The sequence below is a fragment of the Lactuca saligna genome, chromosome 5 (genome assembly GCF_052625555.1).
Source record: "Lactuca saligna cultivar CGN05327 chromosome 5, ASM5262555v1, whole genome shotgun sequence".
NCBI lineage: Eukaryota > Viridiplantae > Streptophyta > Magnoliopsida > Asterales > Asteraceae > Lactuca > Lactuca saligna.
Genome location: NC_136421.1, coordinates 147,836,102 through 147,848,115, shown reverse-complemented (window position 1 = coordinate 147,848,115; position 12,014 = coordinate 147,836,102). Strand labels below are relative to the sequence as shown.

The 12,014-nt window shown below is 35.1% G+C and overlaps 1 protein-coding gene across 1 annotated transcript; it reads left to right on the top strand.

Annotated features, from left to right (window-relative positions):
• Window positions 1–3,413: 3,413 nt before the first annotated feature.
• On the top strand, window positions 3,414–4,593 carry LOC145048978 (polyubiquitin). The gene has a single exon (XM_078997648.1). The coding sequence runs from the start codon at window positions 3,571–3,573 to the stop codon at window positions 4,489–4,491; it is 921 nt and encodes a 306-aa protein (XP_078853774.1). The 5' UTR covers window positions 3,414–3,570; the 3' UTR covers window positions 4,492–4,593.
• The last annotated feature ends 7,421 nt before the right edge of the window (window positions 4,594–12,014 follow it).

Genomic DNA, 12,014 nt, shown 5'->3' with positions numbered 1-12,014 from the left:
TTATTAGAAAATGTAAATTGCATAAGTTCAGAAATCTCAAATCAACTAAAATAAATACATTTAATCTAAATTGTTGGCAATTCTTATGCTTATAGACCTAGTGTGCATCATGTTTGGTCTAAAACAAAGGCTTGGTGAATGGATCAACCAAGTTCCCAATTGAGTCGACTCTACTAATGATAACATCTCCTTCTTCAATGATATTTCGAAGATATTGTAACTTCCTAAATATATTTCCTGTGCGCTTATGTGACTTCGCTTCTTAGCCAAGGTGATCGTGTTTTCATTGTCACAAAAGATCTCTACATGATCTTGTATACTATGAATAATAATGAATAATAACAGAATATAATGAGATTTCCAACATTTATCCTTTAGTATTGATATTATACACCTATAAAAATTACTTGGAAAAATTGAAGTTAGAAGTGCTAATAATACATGGAAGGTTGTAGGTGTAATTCTAGAAATTTGCTAAAGACTACTTTTTAGCAGTTTTCGTGGCACGCCAATTGGAGGTACGTGGCGTGTTAGATTGGATAATGTCGCAATGTACTGTTTTAAACGTGACATATATGAAGTTAACATGCGACATATCAATAAAGTATAATGTTAAAACCAAATTTGTAAGAACGCGGCACATAAAAGGAGTGTATACGTCACGTACATTGAGAAATATATAACAAATGAAATTTGGTGTACATGATGTGTATATGAGTGATGTGTGACACATGGGGCCGGTATGCTAACCAAAATACCCTTCGGATCAATTCCCATCTCAACCAAATAACAATCTTTCACCAGCCAACACATCAAATTCATTAACATTTCATTATAATTTATAAATGACCAAAATGCCCTTCTTTCCCTCACTAAGTACTTATACAATAATAATTGTTTTAGCTTAATAAGTTTCCAAAACACCATATAGTTACCTTATATTACATATTTGGAATATGGAGTTCCATGCGAAGGTGGTCTAGTGGCTCTGGAGACGGTCTGGTAGTGGTGAGCAGTGAAATGAAGTCAAGATTTAGGGTTTTATTTTTTTTCTTCAACTAAGATGAGAGAGTGAGAGATAAGGTGAGAGGGGGGAGGATGAGATGGGGGTTGGGAGTTGGGCACAAGTATTTATTACTTATTTAATTTATTTTTCTATTTTCTATTTTTAATAAATAATAATGATAACTAAAAAAGAAAATACAAAAGGATGAGAATGTAAAACCACATGGTTAACAAGGTGGAATTCATGGTGGTGTGTGGTAGTAGCAGTGACGAGTCTAGAATGTAAAACCATTTGGTTCATAGGGCGGAGGTCGGATCTACCGTCAACGGTAGCAGAGAGAGGTTGTCAATGTTCGATAGATGACGATGTATAGACACTAGATGGGTGTTGATCAACATTTGTTAAATGTGTGCGGTGTGTGGACTGTGAAACGAAAGTTTGACTAGAAGAATGAAACGACAAGTGATGATTACTAAAACAATTTTTTTTTTCTTCCTATTTTCCTTTATCTAATTTTAACTATTATTGGACTATTTTTTTTATTGAATTATAGTAGACATTATACCGACATAAATGAATTGAGTATTTTGGCTATTTTAAATATAAAATATAGGCTTTAAAAATGTTAATTTATACATATTTTTTGTCAAAAATATTAGGGTGGTTCATTTCAATATTGAAGATATATCACCATTTATATTTATATAAAACTTATAAAAAAAAAAGTAGGTCAAGTGACAAGGCTAACCACAATAGACGGGTAAGCTACTCATGTGTTTCTTATGTGACATATTAACCTACTAGTGAACACTGCCCTAAAGGCTAACATTTTTTTTCACTAGGTTGGAGTGGTGCTTCTGAAGACGGACAAAGACAAGAGATTTGATTAGCGAACATCTTTTTTTCACTGGTTCTTTTGTGAAGGTTAGAATAAAAAATAAAAAATTATTTATTTTCATAGGTTACATGAATAAAGGATAATGTTTGTGGAGTGGTTACCACTTTTAAGGGCTAGTGATTTGGTGGTGAAGAGACAGTAGAGATGATGTGGTGCATAGGTGACAATATTTTTCTAGTGGGTTGGTAGTGACCATTCCCCTTAGCCTAAAGTATACATAGATTCATTAAGGTAACAGGGACGATGGTTATTATGGATGGTGGTGGCGGTCCAAATTATAACATCTATATACTTTAGGATGATGGTTGTTATGAAGGTTAGAATAAAAAATAAAAGATTATTTATTTTCATAGGTTACATGAATAAAGGAGAATGTTTGTGGAGTGGTTACCACTTTTAAGGGCTAGTGATTTGGTAGTGAAGAGATAGTAGAGATGATGTGGTGCATAGATGACAATATTTTTCTAGTGGGTTGGTAGTGACCATTCCCCTTAGCCTAAAGTATATATGAACTCATTAAGGTAACATGGACGATGGTTGTTATGGATGGTGGTGGCGGTCCAAATTATAACATCTAAATTATCAACATACAAAAAAAAAAGCAAAACATCAATAAAGATAAACTCACTTAAAATTTTTAAATCCTATTGAAAACTTAATCAAAATCCATAAGTATTAAATTGAATTCATATTCCCTAATTCAGTGTCAACCAGACCACAATTATTAAAATCGTGATTTTGATCTTACGATTTTAAGATCCTACAAGTGAGAAACGATATAATTTTGTTATATAGTCGAGTATCAAAAATTCATCCATTCAACTTGAAAGCGAGCGTCACAAGTTATAAGAAATCTAAAGCATCACCATTTTATCAACTCATCACGAGTTAGTCAGTGGACACCTAGAAAAATCCAATTGTCGTTTTATGTCTTACATGTAGATGATCAAAAATATATTTACCGAAATAACCTAATCATTTTTTGCTAAGATCCGCATAGAAATATGTCACTGATATGAGTAAAGCCAAAGTAATAATAGTATTTATATCATTCGTGGGAGCAACTAAGTCTACATGAGTTAATTGTATGCTTTTCCAATGTAAAAGGACGTCTGACCAATTAGAAACAAAAATAAATAGAAAGATAGTTCCAATAAAATAATCTTCTTCAATTTGAGTTTTACTCACATCTCGAATAAATTCAATGAAATATTTAAAAAAATTCCGACTGTTGGTCTGATCTTATATCTAATTAAGATGATTTATTCTTAATATTTACGGTTTGTAACAATAAAAATTATAGTTGATGTTTAAGAAGTTAAAAGTTGATTACAATATATTGTTCATTTTAAAAGGATTTTTAAGATCTTACAAAATGATTTTAAATAAGATTATTTAAAAAAAAAAAATGAATTCAATTGCAATGGATGAATGGAAACGTCTAGAATTAACGATGAATGGAAACGTCTAGAATTAACTGGTAAACCACGTTATTAGACGCCTCTAGGAAGTGCCGGAAGCTTCGGCATCGACCCCAAGTCCCCAACGACGCCACTTTTTGTTACCTCCCTGACTATAAATTGAGACCCGTTCTCCTCTTTTTTCATACATCAATCCATTCGATTCATATCAAGATCAGCCCATTCATTCGATAATCCATCAGAATATGCAGATCTTCGTGAAAACCCTAACGGGGAAGACGATTACACTCGAGGTGGAGAGTTCCGATACCATTGATAATGTCAAAGCCAAGATCCAGGACAAGGAAGGAATTCCTCCGGATCAACAACGGCTCATCTTTGCCGGCAAGCAGCTCGAGGACGGCAGAACCCTAGCCGATTATAATATCCAAAAGGAGTCCACCCTTCACCTCGTCCTCCGTCTCCGCGGCGGTATGCAGATCTTTGTCAAAACTCTCACCGGCAAGACCATTACCTTGGAAGTCGAGAGTTCTGATACAATCGACAACGTTAAAGCAAAGATCCAGGATAAGGAAGGGATTCCCCCTGATCAGCAAAGGCTCATATTCGCCGGGAAACAGTTGGAAGACGGCAGAACCCTAGCGGATTACAATATTCAGAAGGAATCGACTCTTCATCTCGTCCTCCGTCTCCGTGGTGGAATGCAGATCTTCGTCAAGACGTTAACCGGGAAAACGATCACTCTAGAGGTTGAAAGTTCTGATACGATCGACAATGTCAAGGCTAAGATTCAGGACAAAGAAGGGATTCCACCGGATCAACAGCGTCTGATCTTTGCCGGGAAGCAGTTGGAAGATGGTAGGACTTTAGCTGATTATAACATTCAAAAGGAATCGACTTTGCATCTTGTTCTGAGATTGAGGGGAGGGATGCAGATTTTTGTCAAGACATTGACAGGGAAGACGATCACTCTAGAGGTTGAGAGCTCGGATACGATTGATAATGTCAAGGCAAAGATTCAGGACAAGGAGGGTATTCCGCCTGATCAACAGAGGCTTATATTTGCTGGGAAGCAGCTTGAAGATGGGCGGACTTTGGCTGATTATAATATTCAAAAGGAGTCCACTCTGCACCTTGTTCTGCGTCTTAGAGGTGGTGTTTTCTGAAAAACAATCAATCGTTCATTATGTTTTGTTAAGTAACGTGAATACTTTATGTTTTATGTAACATACTGTTGCCATTTCAATGATATCATGGTTTTTATTTAATGATTATGCTTTTGCTTTGTTTTATTCAAATGTCAAGAAATGAAACAAAAACAACTAAAATTTTCTCATCCTAAAACTGAATCTGTTTGCACTTCTCATAAAATGAATCTGTCAATTCTTGAAATTATAGAAAGTGTCAGTGATTCATAAACAAATTAGATTCACATTTGACAATAACACCCAGTGAGGGTTTGTGGTGTGAAGCTTTGATTAAATACAAATATCTAACACAGTTTTATCTTCTTATTTGATAGTAAGAAACCAAAGGATTGTTGATGTTGTAAATTCTTTGATTTTTCTACATGGTATCACAATTTTTATTAATATACAAATATCTACCACAGATTTATATTCGTATTTGACATAAGAAACGAAATACTCAATAGTATCTTGAACACTTTTCTCTTAAGTTATCATATTCTTTATATTTGTGGACATGTGATGACAAACATGCCAAGTTGATGATTTTATTTTACAATGCATCATAATCAAGTGAACGTTGCATTCCTTTTAACATCTTTTTAACACCCTCACTCAACCTAAACTTTTCACATGAATGATTATGTTGATGTGTTAATGATTTATCACGTGTTTCACAGTGTCAACTTATAACTGTCTTTACTCCAACCACCATCAAATACGTTGTCCCTTTAATCACATTTACCAAATGAATATGAATCTCAACGAGACTAGTTTGTATATGCCACAAAGGTTAGAAGGTGACAAAATTGCATATTTGTTTTCACAAAACACATCAACATGGAAGATGCAAAAGCTCTATATTCGACATCAGTAAAGGAGATAGAGCGAGCGTATTGTAGCAACCTTCTTCCCACAATGAGTATTGACTACGACAAGTCTTTGTGATCTGGGTGCTTGACTTTCTGTCATCATCACAACTACAGACTTCTTCTTAGCTACCCAAGAAAAACATAATTTAGAGCTGAAGGTACCCTTTCTGATTTGCTTATGTAGTAAATAGGTAATTACATTTGATTAATATAGAAAACCTAAGAGGGACGATTTGAGGGAAACATGTCTTTTCCTTAATGACAACCAATACATTCACATTACCAACATTTCCATCTACCATAAACCTATAAAGATCTTGAAACTTTACAACAACTGCCCTTCTTGCATAAATACTTTGGCCTGAGAAAGAGGATTTCTGTTTGAATTGATAAGTCTAAACCTCTATTTAAATAATTTGTTTTGTTGTTGTTCTTGTTATTGTTAGGGTTTGTGTATTAGGGTTTCATATAGTTCTAGTATAGTTTGAGTCTTAATACGTTTTTCTCTGTTCTTGTTTTCTATCTATATTTATGAGTGTGAGGACGAATGCAGATAGGTTTAGTATGTAGGTAGCTTGAAAACCAAATGGTTCATATTTTATCAATAAAAGGACTATCGATGTTGTAAATTGTTTGACTTTTTTACAAGGGGGTCCGTTTTTACATACGATTCAGTTTGCTATCCACAATCAGCAATCGGCAATCTTGTAATCCAAAGCCAAATCCCATTTTTTGTTCTAATTCCAAGAGCTCAAGCTAAAATACTATATGTGGTGAGCTTGGTTAGCAAAGATTTACAATAAAAGGACATGCTTCTTGATATTGCTATTAAAGAAGTGATTATGTTGATTGAATTCTTCAAATAGTTTAGAGAAACATAGTTCTCAAAGGCAATTGATAATGTTAAGGAAATTTCAGTTGAAATACAGATTGATTCAATATTCCCTCTAAGCGTCCCATTCATAGAAAAAATAATGTGATGGGAATCCAAGTAATTAAAATGTCGTACTTTTAGACAAGGAGAATTTTAAAGTTAATTAATTTTATATATCGATCAAGTAGAAGCTTCTATTAAATCAAGATTTGAACCATTGAAAAGAGTATGAAAAGAATTTTATTTTTTTGTTTCCAAACAATATGATTGAATTATATGAAAAAGATCTTAAGTTGTGTTGTAGTTGTAACACCCGCAGATCCGAACTAGTCAATAAAGACATTATAAGCGTTGAAAATGATTTTTTGATAGAAGATTATTTAGGATAAAAAAAATTTAACCAAAGTTATAGTATATGTGACAAGGATTCATACATGAGGAAGTTATGATTTTTCTAATATTTTAGCGTAGTAGTATACGGTTCAGAAACTGAAATTGAAATCGATCGATTGTTAGGAAAAACAATCTAAACAAGAGTTGAAGGTCTCTTCATTTACTATCTGTCGATATAAAGACAGTCAAGAATGGATATCATATGAGAGAGTTATGAATTTTTAACGGACTTTAACAGTCTAAGTCTGTTAAGAATATAACTTTAAAAATAAAATCAAAATTAGCTTACTGAGTCTAAACGAAAGTTGTACATCTCATCGATAGCCACGATTGGATATAAAACGCGTCAAAAACGGAGTTCGTATGAAGAAGATATAAAATTTTAAAGAAAATATAATTTCTCACGCGAACAAACAACATGCACCGACACTCCACCAATTTTCCGACACATGTCACCACCCAGAAGCTGTCACGTTACCCGGTCCGACAAATTTCACGGTGCGAACTGATTATTTGCGCGACACACACTTCTTTTCATCCCTATAAATATGTTCGATTATCCACTTGTTTCTTCATCCCTTCCCCCTGATTCTCTCTAAAAACTCTTTCATATCTTCAACCCTTTATTCCCTAAATCCCTGGCTCCATTGGCCATGCGGTGTCAGATAGTCGACGAATATAGCTCCCAGATCAGAGTTATGCCCACATAATTTCCGGTTTTCATCAGAATACTCTGTAAGTTAAGCTACACTTATTTTATTCAAGTGTAACTTTTAATTATAGTCATAATCATTATTATTAACCTATAATTAAGATTTATTGGTGATTCCAACATGATTATACTGATTGATCTACTTACGGTGATGATGTCTATGCTAGTTTTAGTGAGTTTAAAGTGGGATTTCCAAACAATATATTTTGTATACCAAACAGACCCTACATCGGATATGGTCCTACCTGGTTGTTCCTTACTTGATAGATCTTGACGTAGACATTGGGATTAGTGAGGAATCTGGACTATCATTAATCGCCAAAAATATAAGACTAAGACTTAGTAATGCGAACCTAGGTCACGCCAGAGGAAAAGATAAAGTACCATGGCGAATTTCTGCTCAAATTATGAGGCATCAACTTTTATCAAGTAAGTGTATAGTTACTTTCATCTTACACACAAATATAAAGTATTTAGATAATTAAAGTGCTATGTTGTCACACCCTCAAACCAAGGATGGTGGAAACGTTCGTGGATGGAGGACTTCATGTATAGTATCACAACAGCGAGTATAATAGTAGTGCTCAAAGTAAATACAACCATTATAAATATAATCGAGAAAGTTACATGGTTTTATAAGAGTGCATGTTTCAAAATCGATTACAATATAATGACAAAATGTTTTGATTAACGCCGAAGCGTTCCATCCTCAAAAGCTGGTAGTCACCGATTTCCATTGATTACCTGAGAATACAAGTAAATTTTGAAAGAGTGTCAACGATTATGTTAGTGAGTGCATAAGCTTTTGTATATAGACTACAAATCCTTTCTTTGAAAATATAAAGTATGCACAAGAAAAATCTCATATCTTCCTCATAAATTGTGTTGCAGTCTTAAGACCCAAAGACCCAAAATGTACAAGTATTTTACCATACTTATAATAGTGTATGAAGTTTTATAAAAAATAAAACCCCTTTGAATATAGAGATCCCCGTAAACTATATGTATTGTTATTTCCCTATGTGAGTCATTATAACCATACTGATTGACATAGTATCCTGCGACAACGTTCTTCAGGCATCGGAATGTTATGACATTTGTCACTCCAGACCTACCGGTCTAGCTGTTGCATGCGGCTAAGGTGTGGGTTGTCAATCCCAATATAGATCTATATACAATTATCACTGTCTCCCTACAAGAGACTCTAATTATAACTATATGATTTTTAAACAATATTCTAATAGTACAATGAAGTAGTGTCTCGCAAACGGATTTAACAAGTTTACTTGTAGTGTAATTGGAAAACCTTTATGCAGTATGAGTATAACCCTCCTTATTCAGTTTGTAGAGTAAATGTAATATAAAATATACCTATTATAGTTTATCATGGATGTGTGTAGTAATGAAAAACCCGTTTGTAGTGTGATTTGAGCCTTTTCATAGTGAATGGTAATATAGCAAACTATAAACTATACATAGTATGGTTCATCTTGTATGTTTGTAATGACTAACACTTATATAATGAATGAATATTTCTCTAATTAGGTGTAACTTAATAGAAAACATAAGTAAATGTGTAGTCATCTTAGATAAATACTTTGTTCAACACATTACAAAGTGTTAATCAATTTGTAAACTGTTTGCAACAAGTTTTACCTTTCTGTCACTGCTTTTGTAAAAAAATCACAGAAAAATCATCATGAGTCTAAATATAAATCCGTAAAAACCAAAATTTCACAAAATGTGTGTAGTATACTCACAAATTTTATTATGATTTTTAATGATTCCTAACTAGTGTCAAAATGACCATTTTCACTGACTGGTCCGAAATCCTTGCTACAATGATAGATAATTTTGTAAAAATCACCATAAATTGTAGAAAAATCGTATGAACATGTGAAAGAAGTCATTTTAAAGGTATAAACCTGAACTATTTGCATATTTAACAGTTTTGAAAGTTATGGAGTTTAAGATGGTAAAAAAAGTTTGTGATTTAGTCATAACTTTTCTGTTGAAATATGTCATTTGAATTTAAGCATGTTTGGATGTTATAACTTGTATTCTCCCCCATAAAACTAGATGAAAACATGAAAAGAAGGGTGTATGAACTCACCTTGAGTGATTTCCTGTGATGGATGTTGAAGAGAGAGGTTTCCAAGTCAAGAACAGTTGGAGAATGCTTGAGGATTTGAAGATCTAAGAACAAATATGACGATATTTGCATAAGAAATCCATGATCTGAGTGTAGGAGTGTAGAATATTCAATATTGGAAATGAAGAACTTACCAAAAATGGAAGAAGAGCTCGTGACTTCCTGGAGTTCTTGGTTCTAAGGAGAGATATTTGAGAAGGAGAGAGAGAGTGTGTGTGTGTGTGTGTGTGTGTGTGTGTGAATTTGTTTTAAGAATGTGGTGAATGATTCTTTTGGGGAGTGTGTGAGATATAGATCTTTTAGGTGGATTTAGTGTAAGTAAATCAAATGGAGTGCTGGAAAATGCATAAAAAGGACTGTGATTTGATATGGTAAGGAGTGAATAGAGACATAAAGTGGGTATGGTGTCTTAACTTCTTGGAAAAGTCACCCAACCCTTAGATAATGTCTTGTACAAAAGATATTATCTATGGTAAAGATTTTCCCAAAATATGATTAAAATATAAATTTATGGGGTCTTATATGTCAAAGTACGAGTTTGGGTGAAAATCCCCGTCAAAATCATCAAAAATAGGCTTAAAACGTGAAAGTGGTCAAAAATCGGGACCAAGAGGCGAACTTGCGAATTTCTGGGGGTCAGAACCGAAGGTTCAGTACAAGAATGGTTGAGAACCGAAGATATGTTCAGTCCTAGGAAGCTCGCAAGCGAGGTTCATTGGGTGAGAAGCGAGAACGAGGCGAACCGAAAGCAGGCATACCGAAGGTAGGTTGATCCGAGCCGAAGGGGTGTTCGGTCCTCAAAGTGGTTTCGATCTTAAGGGAGGGGGTTTGGTTCTCAGGAGAGGCTTCGGTTCCTAAAAAGCTTTGGTTCTTAGGAGAGGCTGTGGTTCCTAAAAAGCTTCGGCCCTATAAGACTATTCCTCACATAATCTTCCCATTTCAAGTGGTTTTTGACTAAGTTAAGGGTTGGGATGCTTCGAGTGATTATAAAAAGTTAAGATGATTTTAGGAGAGATTTGGGAGAGAGAGAGTGTGTGTGTGTGAGAGAGAGAGAGATTGAGAGAGGCTTTGTTTATGACCTTTGTTAGAGTTTAGCCTCGTAATGCAATGTTCGTAAACCCCATTATGCCTTGTCATGAGTGTTTCACACCCCCAAAGGGTCTTTAATAGTGCTTTATAGAGGCATTACCTCACTTACCCTGGTTAGGGTTTAGAATTTCCGAACTTTAGAAACTTTTGAGTGATACTGTGCATTATGATAGAGAGTTGTACATAAGAAGACACATAATATATCTTATCATACAAGCACTACATGAGTTTATCAGTTTGACTTGTTGACTTTGACTTGACCAGAAATTAACGGTTTTCACATCATCCCCCCGTTAGAAGGAATTTCGTCCCGAAATTAACGTTTTGACTGGGACTTCAATGGTTGAAGAAAAGATGCGGGTATTTTTGTTTCATCTGGTCTTCGCGTTCCCAGGTGAACTCGGGTCCTCGCTTAGTGTTCCATCGGACTTTCACAATGGGAATGCGTCTTTTGGAAGTCGTCAAGAGGGATAAAAAGAGTATCATCGGATAAGCACTTCTTTAAGTTGGACACATGGAAGGTAGGATGCACATTTTTTAGTTCTTGCGGTAGTCGAAGCTTGTATGCTACCGGGCCAATCCTAGTGAGGATCTCGAATGGTCCGATATACCTCGGGTTCAGCTTTCCTTGTTTACCGAAACGTATCAAACCTTTCCAGGGCGAGACTTTTAACAACACTCAATCTCCAACTTGGAATTCCAAAGGCTTTCGTTTATTATCCGTGCAACTTTTATGTCTGTCTTTAGAAGCCTTTAATCATTCTTGGATTTGGACAATCTTCTCGGTGGTTTCTCTTATGATCTCAGGGCCAACGAGGGTGTTGTTAGGTACTTGTCCCTTTTCTAGTTGCGTGTCACCCACTTCAGCGCAACACAACGACGATTTGCACTTGAGGCCATAGAGGGCTTCGAATGGGGCAACCTTGATGCTAGTGTGATAACTGTTATTGTATGAGAATCCAATAAGCGGTAAATGGGTATCCCAAGCTTTACCAAAGTCTATCACACGCCCTTAGCTTATCTTCTAGCGTCTGAATGGTCCTCTTACTTTGTCCTTCAGTTTGTCGGGTATAGGTTGTACTCATGTCCAACCTAGTTCCCAAGGATTTCTGGAGTGACTGCCAGAACCGCAAGATAAATCGACTATCCCTGTCAAAGATAATGGGCTTTGGCACCCCATGCAACCTCACGATTTCCTTGATGTATGTCATAGTCTAGGGGTGGCAATCCTTGACCCAACCCACAACCCGAAACTGACCAACACGAAAATAAATGGGTTTGGGTTGAGATTTTTGACCCGCCAACCTGTTTATTTCATGGGTTGGGTTGGGTTACCTGTTTGGGTTCGTAGATCAACCCGCCAACCCGATTATATATATATATATATATATATATATATATATATATATA

Coding starts and splice junctions, on each gene's coding strand:
- LOC145048978 (XM_078997648.1), top strand. CDS start 3,571: ATGCAGATCTTCGTGAAAACCCTAACGGGGAAGACGATTACACTCGAG.